The 23,516-nt window shown below is 40.3% G+C and overlaps 1 protein-coding gene across 1 annotated transcript in view; it reads left to right on the forward strand.

The window, feature by feature from the left end:
• The window catches only part of spata22 (spermatogenesis associated 22), a 76,165-nt gene that overhangs the window by 25,307 nt on the left and 27,342 nt on the right, over nt 1-23,516 (forward strand). Inside the window, exons 7-8 of the mRNA XM_080210729.1 lie at nt 3,330-3,624; nt 9,929-10,058. Coding sequence (XP_080066855.1) covers nt 3,330-3,624; nt 9,929-10,058 — 425 coding nt within the window. The remainder of the gene's footprint in view (nt 1-3,329; nt 3,625-9,928; nt 10,059-23,516) is intronic.

Below are 23,516 nucleotides of genomic sequence, written 5' to 3' on the forward strand. Positions count from 1 at the left end.
GCAGCAATTAATCCAGACATCTGTATATCCTAAACTGAGGGGAGGAGATGACACTCAACATCATTGGGCTGACTGTTACAGAGCTCAACACCTGCTGTTGCTGAGAACACTGAGAATATCAGTTTGTTTCTGCCTTACGACCCTTTTTAACTCAATCTCACGCTCAGCCTGAGATCTCGCGTGATGAGCAAGCTGGAAGTGCTGAACCATGTACTTTGTGTTCCCACCCATCCCTCTTCCCTTGCACCAGCTTCCTGATTTTCTGCTTTGAGGCACCTAACAACTGAAACTTGTCCAGCCATACCAGCCCAAAGAGGAACTGAGAGAGCAGAAGAATAGTCCTGATGAAGAGGCCCCATTACTTGATCTGACACCCAATCACTTGGACATTATTATAGAGCTGGAATTAACCACATGGTTAATTAACCAACCAAGTGAAGGTTAAGGGATGTTTTCTTGCTAATCACCTGAGAGTAAGTTCGCAGACAAGTTCTGCTAGGATTCACCACAAAACCTCCAAAAACACTCCAGAGTATTTTTGGACATTTGAAAAAACAGGGATTTTCCTGCAAGTTGAATGCCTGGTCCTTTAACTTGCACTGGTGCAGTGTCTGTCATGGAGCTTAGTGCTTGATCATGGTAAAATGACATGTGAATTTATTCAATGGACCCCTGTGATCCAGCTCAGAAGTCTGGTGTTATATCAGCTTGTAAGGCTGCTTGACATCAGGAAAATGCAGACTTAGTTGATTCCAGTACATGCAAGGGCATGCCAGAAGCACTTGGTTGTGCAGTGTCCCCCGCAAAAGGATGAAATGCTATCAAATCCATGGCCAAATTGCTGTTTCATTATCTATCATTTTGGGTAATTATATTTTTATGTCATGTAAGAAAAGTTAGAGTTTAAAGTTTATTCATTAATCACAAGTAAGGCTTACATTAACACTGAAATGAAATTGCTGTGAAATTCCCCTAGTTGCTAATACTCTGTCACCTGTTTGGGTCAATGCACCTAATCAGCATGGCTTTCAGACTGTGGGAGGATACCGGAGCACCAGGAGGGAACCCACGTAGACAGGGGAGAACATGCAAACTCCACACAGACAGTGACCCAAACCTGGAATCGAAACCAGATCCCTGAGGCTGTGAGGCAGCAGTGTTAACCACATTGGTTATCAACCACAGGCCATCAACTTGAAAAGCAGTGCTGAATTTTATGAGAGGCATCAGAACCCTGTTGTCAGGGTATAAAGTATGACCTGACTTCCAAACCGGCAGTTGTTGGGAGCATGACATGCTCAACAGTTTTGTGAGTGAAACTTGTCCAGCCATATCAACCCAAAGAGGAACTGAGAGAGCCAAAGAATAGCACTGACGAAGAGGCCCCATTACTTGATCTGACACCTAATCACCAGCTCAGATATTGGCACTGCATTTTTCTTGGAGCGTATTATAGAACTGGGATTAATGACAAGTGCCTGGTCATTAAGAATGGCAGGCAGACTTTCCATGTTACTGGCCTAAATGCAGGGCTGGTAGCTCTGAACTCTCAGCAGTACAAATGGGAGATGTCTACTGCTGAGGAATGCAAGAGACCTTAGATTTGCAGCGTGTAGGTGAAGAAAAAGGTCACAAGGTCGCATATTGGAGGGTAAACCCCTCTAGGAAGGAAATTGTGGCTGCAGTTGCTGTTTTTCCTGCCTGTGACTTTGGCCCATGGCGGATGGAAGACATCTGTCTGGATTTTACTGGAAAGCTGACTCCATTTAGCTGGTACGTTCTCCAAAAGGCAGTGAGTCTTCCCGCTGTTGGCAAAGGCCCTAATTGAACCTTTACATGTGCAAATCATCTGCCACTCTCCTTGGGGTGGGCAGCACCGTTTATCCAGTCCCATTGTCATAAAATTCCCTGAGTGCGGGACCATATCTCTTATCCTGCTCCTGGGATTCAGTAATATCATGGCTGTTAACTCTGTTCCTGTCTTTACAGATGCTACCAGACCTCTGTTGCACATTTCCAGCATCTCTGTTTTTTATTTTAGATTTCCAGTACTTGCAATATTTTGCTTTTGAAAATTTTCAAAGATTTGTGTAGGTGCACCTTTATGTCTCTGCACCCCATTTTTACATGTTTGTCCAAAGGCATGCAAAACAGAAATCTAAATGTCATTAGAAATTAATATTTCTCTAATAATTCAGTTAAATGGAAGTGAAAATCTAAGAAGAGTGTACATTTAGTTCAGAGTACTAAGAACGTCTGGTGATGGTCTTTCATTCCATAGGGCTGTTCTGGATGAGAACATTTCTACCTATCCTGAAATGGCCCTATGTCAATGAGCAAGAGTTGTGATTTTGGAATGATGTGAGAACTACCCTTGAATGGTTTTCACTGGGAAAAATAGAACGCTTAACTCCCAGTCTGCTTTCCCTCATTAGGCGGCACCATCATGGCTCTCAGGTTGCTCTGCCATCTCTGCTTTGGAAATGTCTCTGCCCCAGCTTTTCAGATAGGGTGACTCCATTTGAGGTAATCCATGCTGGTCAGAAATAAGCGCCTGTTTTTGAAAAAGGTCAATCAAAATTCCCCAAAGGTAGTATATTTTATAATAAGGCAAGTTTGAGCATGAAGGCCTCAGCTTTTCCTTTCACTGCAAGTGATAAGATCCAAAGTTCAGTATAATAGCATGCCACAGGATTGCAGGATATAGTTAATAGATGTGATCCCCTCCTTTTAAAAGGATGATGAGACAATTACCTTTAGAAAGGGGAGAAAAATGAAATGGTTGCTCTTATGCATAATTGTTGGGCTGGCCACAGAGCAGAATTTGAGCAATATATCTAAGAACTGTATGTGGCATGGGGGAACAAGAAAGAGAGGGAGAGAAATATGTGAACAGGAAATATGATTTAGAAAACTGCTGTTTTTATCACTCTGGCACTGGAAAGGAGCTAGTGGGAGTGTGATACTTCAAGCAGTTGGCTTGTTTATTTCTACCTCCCTCATAAGAGTGCTGTTACATTTATCATACTTTGGACTTGAGGCTTGAACTTTGCCTATTTTGCTTCAGATTTATTCTTGGCTGGTTTGTTACATTGTGTAATCTTCTAGTTAGTCAATAGTTCCTCTGTTTGTTTATTTAGTATTCTGTGTGAGGCAAATTCCATTGATTTTGTCTGTAAGGGCACACAAAGATTGCATTGAGATGTGACTGAAATCTTCTCAAGATAATATTTTCCCCTCTAGCAAATTTAAATTTGATCACATTTTACTGCAAATGTATTTGCAATACTCATGTTGCGCTCTATTAACTTGAGTTGTTTAAATTTTAGCACAGGCATTAGACAACAGTCTGGAAATACTTGGAAAGAAAATACTAGGCCTGTCGTGAATGAAAAGAAAGAATTTTCTTCTACTATTGGGAATAATCGTACTCAAACGAAAATCACAGGCACTTTCAGATCATGTGTGCCATCTGAATCTTACAAAGCACAGGCAAAATCTCAGCAAACACATCAGTGGCCCAAGAGTTCATCTCAAAATTCAACAAGCAATGAACGCATTGGTCAACCAAATCAATTTTTTGAAATCCAATCTGAAAGTAATCCAAGTGATGGTGTGGATCAGGTACATTCATAAGTGCTGTTTTAAAACGAGTTAGTCTTTGTTGAATTTGGACTTTGGATATTTTATTTTACCTTGTTTGATAAGAAGACAAATTAAAATGTAACTTGAATTCATACAGGATCAGTTACCACACAGGAGAAATGTAGAGTTGAATAATGATCTAGAATTTATTTTTGCTACAGAAACTGTGAAGTAGATTAGAATAGTGGTTCTCAAATTGGGGTCCATGGAGAATTTCCATGGGGTATTCAAGTAAGCAAATGAGTCGTGGTCGGAGGTTGGCTTGTTATGAGGTGGGAGTGGAGTGCAACTGCCACATATGCAGTGCAGAAAGGCTTAGCTGTCGGTAGGAGTGGACCGCACATGGAGAAGTGCGGAGAAAAGTAGATCCCGAAATAAATCCACAGCTATCAAGGCTGCTAGTGGGTAGCAGGTGAATTCAGCCTTATTCAGGGAGGGAAGTTTTAAAAAATATGTAAGTAAGCTCATCCATATCACTGATACCTGCAATCAAGTACTCAATTTCTTAAAATCTTCATTAAAATGCACTTTACATGTAGTATTTTCGTATTATGAGTTTCATATAGAATAATAATTTAGAAGGGAGTAAGTCCATGATTAATAATTCATTTTAAAATGATCCTTCAACCAAAACGTTTGCAAACTATTGGATTGGACAATATATGTGTTCTCAGTTTAGCTCTTGTGCACCTTCTAATGGCTGATTAGAAATTAGCATTGGCAGCAGCGCAGGGTTCATTCTTTGATCTGCTAATATGCAGGGCCTGGGAGAGAAATCATGGGCCCTGGTGCTTCATTTGTTTCTGTGGCCCTTATTCCTCCCCAGCTTTAAAGGTTTGCCTTGTATCTTGCAAGTGCCTAGAATTGTGAACCAAAGTAACAGTGGGTAGAAATTTCTTATCTACGTTTAGCAAAACATCTTGGCTTTTATAATCTGATGGGCTTTAGAAATAGAAGCAAGGCTCAGATTTCCGTATGTTACAGTTTACAACCATGGTTTTGTCAGATAGTTACACACAATTTGGTAGTTCTGCAGTCAGTTCCACTTCTTTTAACCTGGCCTGATGCAATATCCAACAGACTTGAATATCAAGCACTGCTAACAACAATCCTACGTACAAATGAGAGTATCTTGAACTGACTATGGCATATTCTGTTAGTACATGACTTCACTTCCAAATTTAAAAATGACAAAACCTTGTAGTGAATTAGCACCAACCAATTCACTTGCAATAATGTGATATTTCTATCCACACAGTGGGCTTTGTTAGAATAATGCATTTTGCATTGAGTGATAAATATTTTCTCATTTGAAGTTGAAACTAGCCACACTTAGAAAAATGCTCAGCATGGCATGTATAATAGGAAAGTAAGATACTGCAGAGGCTAGAAATCTGAAATATAAACTGAAAATGTTGGGAAAACTCAACAGGTCAGGCAACATCTGTGGAGAGAGAAACAGTGTCAGTGCTTCAGGTTCATGATTTGCATTAGTTATGACGAAGGGTCACTGACCTCTCTCTCTGCACTGCATGATGTGCTGACCATTTCAAACACTTCCCTTTTCTATTGGAACAAAAATAACTCCAATATTTTTTGATTTCTCCATCAGCCAACTGATACAGTCTATAGCTACCAACTATTTGAAACATGGGCTATCTACATCAGGGCAGATCTTAGTTTGCAACTTGGTTGATTTATTTCACAAAATCACATTACTGAAGGGACTTTCGGCTGCAGTATTAGAATCATAGAATTTCTACAATGCAGAAGGAGGCCATTCGGCCATTGAGCCTGCACTGGCAACTCCGTAACCCCTGCAGGGTAAACATATTTTCCCTGCTAATCCTCTCAAAACTAGGGTCAGTTTAGCATGGCTGATCAACCTAACCCGCACATCTTTGGACGTTGGGAGGAAGCTGGAGGGAGCAGACACAGGGAGAATGTGCAAGCTCTACACTGACAGTGACCCAAACCAGGAATTGAACCTGGGTCCCTAGTACTGTGAGGCAGCAGCATTACCCACTGTGCCACCGTGTTCATCACTATAGCACCCATATAGAACATGCCTCAATTAATCATTGGTGAATTCTGCCCTCCCCCCGCCATAGTCAATTAGGAATTTAGTCAATATCCCCAATCAGGTCCCTATCCATTTTTTCCATGATTTTATCCACAATTACCCTTTTGCCTTCGCCGTGTATTACTGTGGACAGATGGAATTATGTCTATGAAATTTGAAATGAAAATGCTCTGTGTCCTTGTCTAGCACCCTTAAATCTGCAGCTACTATTTCATTAAAGATGGTGCTAATAGGAGACTTGCAACAGGCCGTGATGATGTCCTCCAATTTTTGGTACATGTATCACATTTTTCACTAATCTCTTCAGTAAGCTTTGTGTATTCACCATGCTGCATTCTATATCCAGATTTTTAATCTATGACAAGACGGATGAGTAAATCATCAACATAACTTGATGAAAATCTTTTCTGTCAAATTCTTATTACCTGATGTCATTAAAACGTCTTTAGCATTCTGTTTAGAGTACTAGGTTTTGATCAAGGATGTAATAATGTCCTGTTTGGGTAAATTGCAAATCTGTTGACCTTTCAAAGACAGTGGCCGGAACTTTCCGGCTGTTCACATTGACAGGATCTTCCTATCCTGCCGATGGTGCACCCTTTCCAGGTGTCATGGCAGCGAAGGGTGCAGGGGAAACCGTTTTGACAATGGCGGGGCCAGAAGATCCCGCCACCGCCAATGGTGGGCCTCCTCCTGCCCCTGCATAACATGCGGTGGGTTGCGTGGTGAATTCCACCCAATTACTTCATCATGTTCTATACGGGCTTTAGATTGGTTTCACAGGTTGGTGCAACATCGAGGGCCGAAGGGCGTGTACTGCAGTTTAATGTTCTGTGTCTAATTTCCTTTGTGCCATTTTCATGGATGACCTACACAGCAGCAAGGATATCTCACTAGATTTACATCTGTAATAATAAAGTAGCTTACACTGGAATCACAGTTCTTTTCAGCAGTTTTAATGTGTCGTGATCCTTGAACCTAAAGGAAGTAAAATTTTCATACTCCTTGACCTTATTTCAGTCCTTACTACTAAGTGAATCCAAATAACATTTCAATCAATCAATTCCACATACTGTGGATGTGCAACCAGTGTCCAACAGGGCACAATTAAATATATCAATGGTAAGTACACTCATTACCAAACTGAAACTTCTTGTGACCAGTACAATTTCCAGACATTGATTAAAATTGTCATCTTCCCTTCCAAGCTTTCCATGTTTTGTGTCACCTCAAAAACCCTATTGTCCCATTTCAGACAATATACCATATAATGATATTTCCAATCCCATCTGGAACACTTGTTCATAATACTGTGGGCATTCCTGGGTTCATTCTTCTGTTGTTACTATTCCATTTTTGTCAACCGAGGAGAACCAGTGGATGTGGTTTATTTAGACTTTCAGAAGGCTTTCAACAAGGTCTCACGTAACAGACTACTATGTAAAGTTAAAGCACATGGGATTGTAGGTAATGTCCTGAGATGGATAGAAAGCTGATTAGCATATAGGAAGCAAAGAGTTGGCATAAATGGGTCTTTTTTCTGATTGACAGTCAGTGACTAGTGGAGTTCCACAGGGATCCTCCAACTGTTCACACTATAACTGAATGATTTGGAATTCAATGTATTATCTCCAGATTTGATGATGATACAAAGTTGGATGGGAGGGTGAGTTGTGAGAAGGGTGCAGAGATGCTTCAGCATGATTTGGACAGGCTGAGTGTGTGGGCATCTGCTTGGCAGATGCTATATAACGTGGATAAATGTGAGATTATCCACTTTGATAGCAATAATAGGAAGACAGATTATTACTTGAATGGATGTAAATTGAGAGAGGTGGAGACTCAGTTAGACTTTGGAGTCCTCATGCGGCAGTCATTGAAAGTAAGTGTGCAGGTGCAGCAGGCAGTAAAGAAGGAATCTGGTATGTTGGCCTTCATAGCGAGAGGATTTGAGTATAGGGATAGCGATGTTTTGCTGCAATTGTATAGGGTATTGGTGAGGCCACATCTGGAGTACTGTGTGCAGTTTTGGTGTCCTTCTCTGAGAAGGATGTCCTTACTACAGAGGAAGTACAGCGAAGATTTACTAGGTTGATTCCTGGGATGGCAGGTCTGTTATGTGAGGAGAGGCTAAGTCGGTTAGGATTATATTCACTGGAGTTTGGAAGAGTGAGAGGGGATCTCACAGAAACTTCTAAAATTCTAACAGGTTTGGACAGGGTAGATTTAGAAAGAATGTTCCCATTGGTGGGGGAGTCAAGAACTAGGGGTCATAGCTTGAGGATAAGAGGTAAACCTTTTAGGACTGTGGTGAGGAGAAATTTCTTCACTCAGAGGGTGGTTAATGTATGGAATTCTCTACCACAGGAAGTCGTTAAGGCCAAAATGTTGCCTGATTTCAGGAAAAAAATTAGATATAGCTCTTGGGGCTAAAGGGATCAAGGGATATGGTGGGGAAGCGGGGATCAGAATATTGAATTCAGTGATCAGCCGTGATCAAAATGAATGGCGGAGCAGGCTCCAGGGGCTGAATACTCCTCTTCTAGTTTCTATGTTATCTGCCAGACCTGCTTAAAAAATGGCTTCCGCCCTTGTTTCTTTTATCTATTGTGCCTCTGTTGTATTAATGCTTGCACCCCATATCTGAACATTCTCAAAAAGCTGCAAACATCGAATCCTCCATCTTTTGTGACACCTCCCAATGTCCCATTTGTGCCATAGTGGTCACAGGAAATGACTGCACTCCCAGGAATTTTTTAAAGCCTCAGGCATCTAATCCAAAAATGGGTCTCTTCCTGAGAATTTAGCTCCAGTTAAGATCAGTAACCTGTCCACAAGCAACACTTTAGTACAATCCAATGATTTGAAAGCAAGCAATTTCCAAATAGGATTTCTGCGATCTTGAAAAAGCCTGTCAAATTCCAAGATATATTCTTCTGTGGAGTTATCAGCTGTCTTTCTAAATTTATCAAAGCCTGACCATGCCTTAGATGAATCTGATAGGTCATTCTTCTCATAAATTTTATCCTTAAAGCTTCATAGATAATCCAAGTATTCCTCAGTGTCCACCTTACAAACCTGTGGTCCAATTATCTACTTCATTTTCCATTGGTCATAATGTTCAGAGAACATGAATGGGAAATCATACCCTGAGACTTTACATTTGGTTTCAGCAATTCTTCTCAAATGTAACTCCAATTATAACCTTCTTTCTGAAGAATATCCTTAGATTCCAATCTTCACCTTTAGGCAACAATTCTCTCCCATCATATTAAGTGGATCCAAACCAGATTGTAAAGTACAAAAAAGGCCACAAATCTTTCCCTTGTTGGTAGTTTTATTCACAGGATGCAACAATACCGATCTCTGCCTTCTAACTTCTACCCAAATGTCCCAGTTAATGATCTTTATCTGTCTTCTCAATCCTTATCAGAAAAATGCCCATTCTCTGTGTACCTTTGACAACATAACTATCAACATCTAACCTCAAAGACCTGGCAACAGTGCTGCAAGAATGTCAATCACCTCACCAAGTCATCAAGTCAGTGTACGATTCTTCAAAGAATATCTTATTAATCACCACACCACCAAGCCTGCATGATGGTCAGTGCACAAAGCTATCAGTCATCTGCTGCATATCACCTTTGCATGACTCAGAATCAATTTCCATTGCTAATATTTAAGTGAATTGTCTTGTCCTGTTTTATTATGTTAATTGAACTATAGAAATGTGGGTTCATCACATTTGCAAATCATCCATTCATGATTATAGGTAATGGAGTGGGGCGGCACAATGGCACAGTGGTTAGCATTGCCACTTCACAGCGCCAGGGATCTAGGTTAAATTCCGGCCTTTGGTGACTGTCTGTGTGGAGCTCGCACATTCTCCCCATGTCTGCGTGGGTTTCCTCCGGGTGCTCTGGTTTCTCTCACACTCCAAAGATGTGCAGGTTCGGTTGATTGGCCATGTTAAATTGCTCCTTAGTGTCAGGGAGAGTAGAAAGGTAAATATGTGGAGTTACAGGGAAGGGACTTAGGTGAGATTGTTGTCAGTGCGGACTCAGTGGGCCAAATGGCCTCCTTCTGCTCAATAGATTCTATAATAGAAAATCAAATTGCAATAAGTTTGTTTCATTTTGCATGAGTGAATATTTTGTGCTGATGGATATGCTGAACCTTTACCTTGTTTCGCATAAATAGAAGTCAAAACCACTTCAGATGAAAATCATGCAACCGGATAATTCATTACGTATTGTGACAACAACTATAGAAGGCATGAAACGTTGGACTCAGTATAACCAGAGATGTGCATTGCTATTTGAGGTCTTTGGTACGTACACAGATTTAGATTTCACTCTTGGTAAATGAGTGATTAATTTATGTATAAATATTATATAATATCTGAATTTCTATAAATGCCTAACAAAAACAGAAGATTTGCAATTTTTTCCACCACAAACTAGTTAATTAACCATTCAGAAATGTAATCTGAACTCACCAGAAAGGATGACAAAAGTGTATCATAAAAAATATAATCAGACTTCTAAAATAAGGTGCGATTTACTGAGTTTTTAAGCTGTGAAACATTTTGCACTTGAAACAAGGTCATAGCTCTGTTCTGAGACTTGGAATTTATTGCACCTTGAGTGAATTAAATGAATAATGCTTTGTCTGGTGATGGCAATAGATTTTGAGGAGTATCTGTTCATCCTTAATGCTACATACATTAAATTGAATGCACAACAGAAACTAGACTTCAGGAACCAAACAATTCAAAGATTTGGAGCCATTTCCACCATACTCTTTATTACTGTCATGGTCTCATTCAGGTTGATATATTTCCATGGATGTTTCCAGAAATTCACCTGAACATCAATGAAAGTAGATTTGAATTTACTATAACTCGAAGTTAAACATTTTAGAAATTAACCCATATGCTGTAAAATAAATTTAACGTCAAGATGGGCAGTTGATTATACAGACAAGCTATGAGATAGAAGCATAAAGTAAGCACTCAAGTTCTGCTTGATTGTTATCTTGAAGTGTTCTTGGACTGCTGAATCTGGTCCTAATTTTTATGAATTTTTAAGTTTATTCAAATAGCTTCCATGCAGTCTGTCCTAATCAACTAAGGGGAATGCCCATTTTTCCCTTTTGGGCCGAGTGTGTATTGAAGTATAAAATTCTTTCAGATAAAGGCCGCTCCTCTGTGCGAGGCTCCTGCTAACTAGATGCTACCCAATTAGAAGCTAGATTTTTTGAAGAATAGAAATAGGCGTTCTTTTAAGCTGATTAACTTGCTTGGGGGATGATTTATGATTTATGGGGGAAGAGATTGGATAAAGATTTAAACCAAGAATCTTTGGGTTAAAAAATGAAACATATAAATACTGAATCAAACATTCCTTACAGATAATATGGTCTGCCTAACACCACCAACCTCCCCAAACGTGTGTTTATTTTTTAAATGTCAGAATTAAGGAAGTCTCAAAATTTTTGCAGAAAGATAACAAATTAGGAAACTAGTTGTGGCAATAACTACAATTTATCATCCCAATAAATGAGAAACAGGCTATTGCTTTATAGAATCATAGAAACCCTACAGAGTAGAAGGAGGCCATCCGGCTCATCAAGTCTGCACTGACAGTGATCCCATCCTGGGTCCTATCCCCACAGTCCCACCACACATTTAGCCTGCTAATCCCTCTAACCTACACATCCTCGGACACTAGAATCAATTTAACTTGGCCAATCAACCTATAATGCAATCGCCTGTTTCTCATTTATTGGGATGATAAATTGTAGTTATTGCCACAACTAGTTTCCTAATTTGTTATCTTTTTGCCAAAAATATGAAACTTTCTTAATTCTGACACCTTAAAAAACAAACACACATGTTTGGGGGGTTGGTGATGATCAGCAGTCCATATTATCTGTAAGGAATGTTTGATTCAGTGTTTATATGTTTCATTTTTCAACCCAAAGACTCATAGTTTAAATCTTTATCCAATCTCTTCCCCCATAAATCATAAATTATCCCCCAAGGAAGTTAATTAGCATAAAAGAACTCCTATTTCTATTCTTCAAAAAATCTATCTTTTAACTGGGTGGCATCTAGTTAGCAGGAGCCTTGCACAGTGGAGTGGCCTTCAGCTGAAAGAATTTCACAGTCCAATACACACTAGGCCCAAAAAGGGAAAATGGGCATTCCTCTTAGTTGATTAAGGCAGACTGTATAGAAGTTATTTGAATGAACTTACAAATGCATAAAAATTAGCACTAGATCCAGCAGTTCAAGTGCATTTCAAGATAACAATCAAACAGAACTTGAGTTCTTACTTTATGCTTCTATCTCATAGCTTGCCTGCATAATCAACTGCCCATCTTGACTTTAAATTTATTTTACAGCATATGGGTTAATTACAAAAATGTTTAACTTCAAGTTATAATATCTTTGGACTGTAGTTGGAAACCGGAGCATCTGGAGGAAACCCACGCAGACTTGAGGAAAATGTTCAAACTCAACACAGATAATGACCCAAGCCGGGAATCAAACCCAGGTCCCTGGAGCTGTGAGGTAGCCGTGCTAAACACTGTGCCGTCCATGGACATAATTGTATTAAACCTATATGATTTTTAATCTTATGGATATTCCCATCATTAATTAAATGTGATTTGCAGAAATTGTAGACTTTCCTACTTCAGTAATTTTTGAAGTCTCTTGACCATTAAACTGCACATAGGAATGTTCTTGGTGCTCTCTTGAGGCTGTTTCCCAATACCATCACCAAAAAACTACAACTTACATAGATAAAGTAATTTTAAAATAGTGAAATGACTCTTGGTGCTTAACAAAAGTCAGTGAAAACATTTTTGACACAGCCACAGAAGTGAGGACAGATGACCTCTGTGACAATCCTCAGTGAGAGGATTAAGGAATATCTTGAATGTGGAGAGAAAGGTAGGGTGACAGAGAGGATTAAGGACAATTTTAAATGTGACAATTATTTGAAGTCCCATGTTCAATCCTTGGTTGGTGCTGTTATCTGATCTCAACAATCATAGTTGTGGTAGCACAGCATTTGGCATTAGTGTCAGATTAGGGAGGAATGATAGATAAAGAAAATCAGATAATAACTTCCACTCCTGATTGGCTAGTGATCCCTGCTGGAATATATAGGCGTGCAGAAAATATTCAAGGGAAGGAATGGGTTCGGCCTGATATCCAAAATTGTTTAATTCAATGTGAACTGGCAGCTGAAGAATGCTATTTGTAGGCTTTCACTGATCAGGGAATTGCACTGTGGCACAAGTTATCAGTAAGCAAGAATGGAAGAATATTGAGGAGCAAATGTATAATATCTTCAAACAACCATATAACCAGAAAAAAGTAATAGGCGGGATTTTCTGGCCGTACGCGCCCCAAGACCAAAAAATCCCATCTGAGGTCTATGGATCTTTGCATGGTCCATGTCCCACCCGCTATGATTCCAGTGGCAGGCGGGACAGGAAGATTCCGCCCAATATGTGCGTTATTGCTACTGAGAATGGCTTTGAGTACTATTGGACAGAATCACACTTTAGAATCCATTATAAGGCTATTCCCCATGAATGTTCTTATCAGTTAGTGCTGTTCATCAGGACATTGTGTGATTTTGAATTGATTTATTATTGTCACATGTATTAGCATACAGTGAAAAGCATTGTTTCTTGTGCGCTATACAGACAAAGCATACCATACATAGAGAAGGAAAGAAGAGGGTGCAGAGTGCTGTGTTATAATCATAGTTAGGGAGCACAAGAAGATCGACTTAATGAGATAAGTCCATTCAAAAGTCTGATGGCAGCAGGGAAGAAGCTATCTGGGCAAAATTGCTTCTGATTTTCAGCCTGATCGTTGAAGCAGCCGATAAGTAAGTCAATGTAAAATTATAATAAAGTAAATTCAGACTAAGAACTGCTGTCTCTCTTCATGTAGCACCTTTAAGACCTGAGGGTTGCTAATCATGATTCCATTATGCCATGACATTATATTGAGGAAAGAAATCAGGCAGGCCCCAAGAAATACTTCAGTAGGTACAGTGACTGAATGTGCATCATTTGTATTATTGAACATACACTCTAACTGAGCTAATTGGGCCTCTTCGATTAGCTAGCTACTTTCTGCTTTAATGCCAATGAAACAATCCCCAACCAGATTCAAAAAGGATACAAGAAAATAATTATTATTCAACAGTAGATGGCGTAATAATCCTAGCTATGGTGCATGCACACAGTGACAGCAGAGAATCACTGACAATGAAAGATATAATACTGTACTGACACAATTAAATAAGGAAAGGATAAATGGAGACATTGTCAAGGTACTCAATAGGTAAATGATCAACTATGCCTCTTTGTACTTTGTTCCTGGCAGATTAGTAAATGTAATGCTGTATGCGAACACAGCAGTATCATTATTCGCTGGTTTGAGGTTGACAGCACAATATGTTATGGAGACTCAAGCTAACTGAGTATTGCCTGTAAAATTATTTGAATGGAAAATCTGCAGCCTGTAGCAGTAGTTGGCTTTATTAGCTATCAAAACGCAAACAATTTTGAACTGCTCCCAACTACCTGGCAGAGGTTCTTTGTTGGCTGCTACTTGTTAACAAATATAAAACAAACCCTGCACCCTACACTGTTTAAAGTTTATTAGCAGTCAGAAACTATGTACACTTGAACTTACTGATTTGGAGATTACAGATACCAGAACTGAAGGGACAAACGTAGTGGATTAATGAGATTGGATTAATGTGAATAGCATATTTGATGGCTAGTATCATGCAAAACCACAAAAAGATCCAAAACATTTTTGATTGCAACAATGTGAAAAGCTTTTATTAATTTATTTTGTGCTTTGTTTGGTGATGTCATTTGAAAATATATCACAGCAATTCTGTTTCATTGCTATGTTGTTCATAAAATATACTCATTGACGGTAATGTTGGCCGCAATTCTCCCAAAAGTGCAGAATTGTTGGGAAAAATGTTCTAGTTCCCCACAGAAAGGAAACACTCCTGCCTGGTAATTGTTGAGCGGTGTCCATTCATCCATTGACATAGCATCTGCATGGTCTCTCCCATGTACCATGCTTTGCGACATTCTTTCCTGCAGCGTATCAGGTAGCCAATGTTGGCTGATCGCAAGAATATATATTGTGCACCTGGTGGATGGTGTTTGCACGTGAGATGATGGCACCTGTATTGATGATCCGGCACTTCTTGCAGAGGTTGCTGTGGCAGGGTTTTGTGATGTTGTGCTCACTGTTCTCCTGAAGACTGGGTAGTTTGCTGCGTAAACACAGTAAAAAGTCTGACAACACCAGGTTTTAGTCCAACCGATTTATTTGATAATAGACTCACAAGCTTTCGGGTTAGTCCCTTCGTCAGGTGAATGGAGAGTTCTGGCCTCAGACAGAGCATATAAAGCACAGACAGTTTAGAGATTACTGATTAGAATGCGAATCCTTACACCGAACCTGCTGTTCAAGACCTGAAGTGGCTGACAATGTGAGTGGAAGGAGCACTGATCACAGGTTACAGAGATGTGTATTGTCTCCAGACAGTACAGTAAGTGAGGTTTTGCAAACCCAGGCAAGTCACGGGGGTTACAGATAGTGCGACATGAACCCAAGATCCCTGTTGAGACCGTCCTCATGTGTGCGGAACTTGGCTATCAGTCTCTGTTCAGCGACTCTGCGCTGTCGTGTGTCGTGAAGGCCACCTTGGAGAATGCTTACCCGAAGGCCAGAGGCTGAATGCCCGTGACCACTGAAGTGTTCGCCAACAGGAAGGGAACAGTCTTGCCTGGTGATTGTCGCGCGAACAGTGGTCTGTGTGAGGTTGCGCAGTTGTTTGAAGACAAGTAGTGGGGATGTGGGGATGGCCTTGGCAAGATGTTTGTCTTCATCAATGACATGTTGAAGGCTACAGAGAAGATGTCATAGCTTCTCTGCTCCAGGGAAGTACTGGACAATGAAGGGTAGTCTGTCCACTGCGTCCCGTGTTTGACTTCTGAGGAGGTCGGAACGGTTATTTTTGCTGTAGCACATCAGAACTGTTGTTCGATGAGTCGAGTGCCATATCCTGTTCTTACAAGGGCGTCTTTCAGCGTCTGTAGGTGTCTGTTGCGATCCTCCTCATTTAAGCAGATCCTGTGTGTAGAGGGCTTGTCCGTAGGAGATGGCTTCTTTAAATGTTTATGGTGGAAGCTGGAGAAGTGGAGCATCATGAGGTTATCCATGGACTTGCGGGGCAGTGAAGTGCTAAAGTGACCATCATTGATATAGATGCATATGTCCAAGAATGCAACCGATTCTGGAGAGTAATTCTTGGTGAGTCTGATGGTGGGATAGAACTTGTTGATGTCATCATGTAGTTGTTTCAGTGATTGTTTGCCTTGAGTCCAAAGGAAGAAGATGTCATCGATGTATTGGTTGAAGGTCTTGTCCAGTGAAAAAGTCTTGTTTGAACCTGTGCGTGAAGATGTTGGCACACTGAGGTACGAGTATGGTCCCCATGTCTACAATAGCTCGTGCCTACAGAAATAATGTACAGAATTTCTCTTTATTGATTTTTGTTGCCTGAAAAGAGTATAAATTAAACAAATTGGAGGGATGACAGCCCCTGGTGGGGCACTTTAACTAAAACAAAATGTCAAAGGAAACTTAACTAATTTAATCAAAATATAATTTCCAAGGATATGACACTTCAGGCCTGTTGTGTACCGGTAGACATTACATGAATTTCCATTTATATGCGCTCAAGATATTTAATCAGTGTTCTTTAACAGTACATTCTTAACCTTCTTGATGCACCATTGACAAGCAATTATCCTCTTTCTAAAATCACTGACACTATATTGGGTAGAGTAAACTATATCTGATTTGTATGCTAATTTAGTGGCCACTTTCATTTTTAGACAATTTTACTTGTAGTTTTGAATTTGGGAGTGTGTCATGGTAACTTTTTTCTCGTGGTGCAGACATGAGAGAACAGCATGTATGTTGTCAGTTACACTTATCCAGCATAGAATCCACTTTTGGGGAAACAAAGCAAATGATAGACCTGAAGTTCAATCTGCCCAAGATGTATAACTTAATTATATAACAATTGTGATCGGTTGTATACAGGTTGTTGGAATTAACAGGGGATTCATTGTGTCCCTATAAATAGGCACATCGGTTGTTTGTTTTGTTCAAAAGAGTATTAATAGAGGCAGGCTGAAATTCGTTGTTGGGTTAGGAGATATACACTGGAATGGTAAATAAAGGCTTATAAAAGATTGGCTCCAGTTCTATCCTTCACCAGCTGGCTTTCAGAAATCTAACAATAATATTTCAGTAACAGTAATGTTTCATAGTGAAACCAAAGAAGATATCATATGTTGTATTTTGGTATATGTCAGCCTGAAAGCTCACTAAGATGAGCCTTAATGAAACCGATATGAGCACCTGGAACAACATGTTATTAAGAACAAGATACATTATGGGCGGATTTTCCCACATATTTTCAAAGTATTTGACTCTGATTGAAAACTGATGTTTAGTTCTTCAGCTGCACAGCTGAGTTTTTACTCCAGATCTTGAGCCTCTCAGAGCTAATAAAAATCAGTACGTGGGGTTTATTCTGGCAGGGCAGGGCTTGATAGAGCAGCAAGACCGATCCCACAGAGATCATCTTTAAAGGACGTCCTGAACACTGAAACTGAATGGCTTCCAGCTCCCCTGATATACATGTTAGAACCCCATTCACAAGCATTGGGGCTGCCCCCAGCACCTCGACAGGGCCCAACCCTCACACAACACCAACATCGGGGCACCCTCCCTTTGCAGGCATTGGGTCAACCCGCTCTCACTCACGTTGCAGGCATTGAGGTGACCCCCCCTCCTCAGACCTCTACTCTCCCTTGCAGGCATCAGGGCAACTGCCCTTCCCAGGACACATAAGGTGAATCCCTCCCATTGGGTTGCCCAGAGGGTCCACCCCTGGCACTGCCTCTGGCATAGGTTGCAACTGCTAGCTTGTCACTGCCCACGAGGGGCAATGATCCTCCCCCCCATATTAGCATGAACCTATGATGTCACCAGTGATTGCACTAGCTAGAGTCACATTTCCCAATTTTCGCCTTATTTTACACCCATGTCGGCATTCCCATGGACCACAACATGTGTAGAAAATCACTCTGGAGATTGTATTTCCATAATGTATCTTTTCTACCCCTTTTATATGAATATGTTAGGGTACCAGGTCAGAAATCCCAAGATATGTTATGAAGTCAGACTAGACCCCAACAATTTTTCTATTTTGGCATTAATGTAAAGATAGAATTTTTTATTCCAGGTGTGATTCTACTGAAAAACTAGGCTGCTTTTATCAAAACAAGCTTTATTTAACAATATAGCTTAACTATAACAAATGAATTGGCATAATCTTTAACAATTGAACAATACTTATACTTGACAAGAAGAGGTGATGGACTAGTGATATTATCGCTGACTGTTAATCCAGAAACTCAGCAAATGTTCTGGGCACCCAAGTTTGAAACCTACCATGTAAGATAGTAGAATTTGAATTCAATAAAAAATATGTCTGGAGTTAAGAATCTACTGATGACCGTGAACCCATTGTCAATTGTCAGAAAAATCCATCTGGTTCACCAATGTCCTTTAGGGAATGAAATCTTCTATCCATACCTGGTCTGGTTTACATGTGACTCCATAGCAATGTGGTTGACTCTCAGCTTTCTTCTGGCAACCAGGATGGGCAATAAATGCTGGCCGGCTACTGATGCCCTTGTCACACAAATGAATTAAAAAATTCTCAACTGTTAACCTTCACTATTAGTTCCATTCAAGCAGTATTTCTCTTATAGACTTAAACCCGTCTTCTAAATTAGTTAGCAAAACTCAGGCATACTTTCTTTAACTTAGGTTAACAGACTTGGAGCTTTCAGAAAGCCTCTGCAGAGAGAGAGAGAGACAGACAGACAGGGAGATACTTCTTTTTTCTACCAGCTCCAGGCAGTAACTGCACTTAATTAAAAATGAAAACAAAACTGTTTTTGCCTGCAAGCTTAGCTATTCTCATTAACCACGTCACTCTGTCTCTGTCAATCAATGTAATCAAGTCTCACATGATTCTGCATACCTAATGTAAAGTCCCAGAAGAACTTGTGAAATTGGTACAGTTACATTTCCAGCCTAAACCATTAATCATACTCCAGAAATTCAAGTTTAATTCAAGGGGAAAAGTCCCAGGTAAAATGATTGCAACTTATATCACTAAATCGAAGCAAGTATCAGAGTATTGTGATTTGGAGCCATCATGGATGATATGTTATGAGACAGATTAGTCTGTGAAGTGATGTAAATTTTAAATGAGTAATGAAGATAGCACTGGCAATGAAAAGTGTTAAAAAAGGAGCACAAGAGTCAGAGAGTGCACAAAATTGTGCCATTCACACTTAGGGCACGAACCTGCAGTCAGCAGAGGTGCCAAAATCAAAGACGTAGCTGCAGGGCAGGAAATGAGTTTGGCCACAAATAAAAGAAGAATACTTAGAAGAGACAATGAATCAGCAAAGTTTGAAGCAGAATGTTACCAATGTGGAGGTAACCATTCCCCTAAATCCTGCAGGAGACAATTTTTTTTGTCATAGGAGAGACCATTTAAGGCATAGATGCAGAGCCAAGTCAAGTCTACTGAGTAGCTGATTAAATAATACGTACCAGTATACAAAGTGGAAGAGTCTAGCACCAACAATTTAAATATTTACTCACTGTTTAATATAAAAATGGGCAAGATAGTCCCTATGACTGTAATGCTCCGGGCAAGTGGAAGCCTCTTAAGATGGAAGTTGATACAGGGGCTTCAGCTATTGTGACAGGTCAGCATACATATCAATACTTGAATTTGAAGAGTACTGCGGTCAGGTTAACAACTTACACTGCAGAAATGATAATAATAATGGGCACTGAAATGCCCTGTAAGCGATAGACAACCATCTGCCCCACTGTTAGTGATCATAGCAACAAGCTGTGACATGCTTAAGTTGGACCAATTTTCAAATTGTGAGAAGGAAGACTGCGTGAAATAATGAAGAAATATGAGAACAGCTTCAAGGATGAATTAGACAAAATAGAAGACCAGCAAGCAAAGATCCATGTGGACCCAGAGGTGACCCCACGATTCTTTAGAGCAAGACCAGTCCCATATGCTTTACCAGATAAAGTAGATACTGAATTAAAGTGATTGGAAGAATTGGGTATCATCTAACCAGTTCAGTTCTCAGAATGTGCAGCACCCATAGTTCCCATATTGAAATGGGACAACACTGTCCACATTTGTTGTGATTGCAAGTTAATTGGGCTATTAATAGGGCATTGGTGAGGCCGCAGCTGGAGTACTGTGTGCAATTTTGGGCGCCGCACCTGCGCAAGGATATTTTGGCCCTGGAGGGAGTGCAGAGGAGGTTTACTAGGCTGATACCGGAGTTGAGGGGATTGAGCTATGAGGAGAGGCTGAATAAACTAGGCTTGTACTCGTTAGAGTTTAGAAGAATGAGGGGAGATCTCATTGAGACGTATAAGATGATGAATGGGATGGATAGGATAGAGGTGGAGAGACTCTTCCTGCTCAAAAAAGACAGTAGGACTAGGGGGCACAGCCTCAAGATAAAGGGGAGGCGGTTTAGAACGGAGTTGAGGAGGAACTTCTTCACTCAAAGGGTGGTGAATCTCTGGAATTCTCTGCCCGTTGAAGTGGTGGAGGCTGCCTCGCTAAATATTTTTAAGAAGCGGGTTGATGGGTTCTTGATAAGAGAGGGGATTAAGGGTTATGGGGAGAGGGCGGGAAAGTGGAACTGAGCCACAACAGATCAGCCATGATCTTATTGAATGGCGGGGCAGGCTCGAAGGGCTAGATGGCCTACTCCTGCTCCTATTTCTTATGTTCTTATGTTCTTAAATTGGGTAAATATCTAATCCCAATTAATTGTGACCTGTATGCAAAGCCGGCTGGAAGTAAATCTTATATGAAGCTGGATATGAGTTGCGCACATCAGCAACTCGAATTAGACAATGTTTTCTGAGGTTATGTCACAATAAAAACACACAAAGTGTTGTTTCAATACACATACTTGCCTTTTGATGTGTATTCAGCATATGCAATTTTCCAGAGGACAATGGAGAGAGTGTTGCAGGGGCTGCCATGTGTTGTGGTATACTATGATGACGTTCACGTAGCTGGATTGATAGAAGCTGAGCATCTAGCAAACTTAGAGGAGGTGCTGAGGAGATTTCAGGAGGCTGGAGTTCACCTCATGAGGAAAATGTACTTCTCAAGCCACTGAAGTAACTTACCTGGGGTACCATTTAAATGCACAGGATTACACCTGATGGAAAACATGGTCAGAACTATAAATGAGGCATCTGAGTTCAAGTCATTTTTGGGAATGGTAAGTTACTTTGGGCTTTATTTTCACCAAACCTGTCACTCTTATTGGCCTCCTTGCATATTCTACTTAAGAAACACCAGCGTTGGTCTTGGGAGGCTCCCCAGAAAGAAGCTTTCGGCAGAGTAATACAATTGCTGCATTCTTCAAACTCCTTAGTACATTTCAACCCATCTAAGAAACTGGTGTTGATCTGCGATTCATCTCCACATGGCATCAGTGTGGTGTTGTCCCATGAGATGGAAGATGGATCTGAAAGGCCAATGGACTATGTCTCAAGAATTCTCTCATAAATTGAGAAAGGAAGATTATGAATACTTTCTGTTGTCAAGAAATTCCACCAGTACTTATAAAGTAGGCACTTTACCATAGTTCCTGACCACAAACTGCTCTTGAGTCTTTTTAAAGAAGACAAGGCCATTCTGGCAATCAGATCAGCAAGAATTCAATGTTGAGTGTTAATTCTATCTACCTATGAATATATATTCAAGCGCCGACTGGAACATACATAGTGAACGCAGATGCATTTAGCTGCCTACCTTTACAAGAAAGTGTTACAGCTGTTCCAGTACCCCAGGAAATTGTCATGTTGAGATCCGCTTCTGTCCAAAGTGAGACACAAGATACTTAAAGGTTGGGCCAATAGGCCAGTTTCTGAATAAATGAAACCAAAAATCCCATGAAAGAATAAAGAAAAATTCTATTTCTTAAGCCTGCTCCTTTACATTGTGAGGATGCAATTTGGAGAGGCCAGTGGCAGGATGAAAAGAAGAAATAAAATGATCTAGAAAGCAAATTTGTACGTGTGCCATTAAACCTTTAGCACTTCGTGACTAAGTTACCCGTACTTCATTAGTATTTAATTAGGTTTGTTCTCATCAGTAGCTTTAGTTTTACATAATGAAGATAGATGAAAGGAATTAAGTAAAATGGTAATTGAACTATTAACCGTACAGCTTTAAATTTGTTTGGAAGGAAAGAATTAAACTCAACAGAGAATTGCTGAATAAAAATGTAATCAGCGAATGTCTGCTAAGTGGAACTGCTATTATTTGACAAATTTACAGATGGTTATATTTTTAATGAGGGAAAACAAATGGGTGAAATAGAATAACAAAAAAAGTAAAAACTCTTCATCAAGCTGGTTATACATGGCCAAAGATAGTGCAATGGTGGCAATTAAGAATCATAAATAGCTCAAAGTACTATATAGGTAAGATATTGCCTTGGGTTACTTTGAGCTTTGTTTTCTTGTAGTTTGTGATTTTAAGGTTGCCTACAACCTTCAGTTTCTTGACTTTTTTTCCCCAGTGAGTATCTATAATGACTCTTAACTCTGTACAGCTTTTACTGTATACCATTGGGATTGGTGAGGGATACATTTCACTGTAAGAAATAGAGTGAATTAGTTCCAAAGAACAGTAATTTTTGACAGAAGTATATTGATTTAGGCCATAATCTCTGCATTTGCCTGCTCCTTAAATAGAGAAACCATCTGCAGTCTGTCATAGGATCATGGCCTGAAGTTCCAGAATTTTAGCACGTAAACTCAGGCACTTTAGTACATAAACTCATAAAAATCAGGGAGGCACAGTGTCACAGGAATCGGCGTTCAATTCCAGCCTCGGGTGACTGTCTATGTGGAGTTTACACATTCTCCCTATGTGTGAGTGGGTTTCCTGTGGATGCTCTGATTTCCTCACACACTGCAAAGATGTGCAGGTTAGGTTGATTGACCATGCTAAATTGCTCTTTAGTGTCAGGGGGATTTGTAGGGCAGATAAGTAAGGTTGCGAGGATCCCATCCCAGGCCCTATGGTGCAGACTCGATGGGCTGAATGGTCTCCTTCTGCACTGTATGATTGTATGATTTTATGATTCAAAACTGGGTTGGTACATTACAGCAATCCTTAAGGAGTCTCACATTGTCAGAGATTCTGACCGTGATTCACCTGAATTGGATCAAGTGCCCATGCCAGCAGGAGAACCGAAGCATTTCCCTCTGGCATTAGCAGCGTCTGATTCACTAACCTGATAGATGAAAACTCATGCATCGTGGGAAACACAAAGATTAACCCCAGTTTCTGATAACAGGGCGCTGAAGTGCTGTTCCTGCTAGGGAAGCGGGTGCATTGTAGGAGGCCACTGAATCGTGCTTCTAGCCCACTAATGAAATGCAAATCAGCACATCTTGAGAACTTGATGGGGGCCGGCAGGCCAGGCTGGGTGAATGGCAACAGTTTCGCCGCCCTGCGGCAATCACGTTTTAGCCCTGACACCCAGTTCAGTAAGG

Source organism: Carcharhinus amblyrhynchos, chromosome 23 (assembly GCF_965287045.1).
Source record: "Carcharhinus amblyrhynchos chromosome 23, sCarAmb.v2.hapA, whole genome shotgun sequence".
Taxonomy (NCBI): domain Eukaryota; kingdom Metazoa; phylum Chordata; class Chondrichthyes; order Carcharhiniformes; family Carcharhinidae; genus Carcharhinus; species Carcharhinus amblyrhynchos.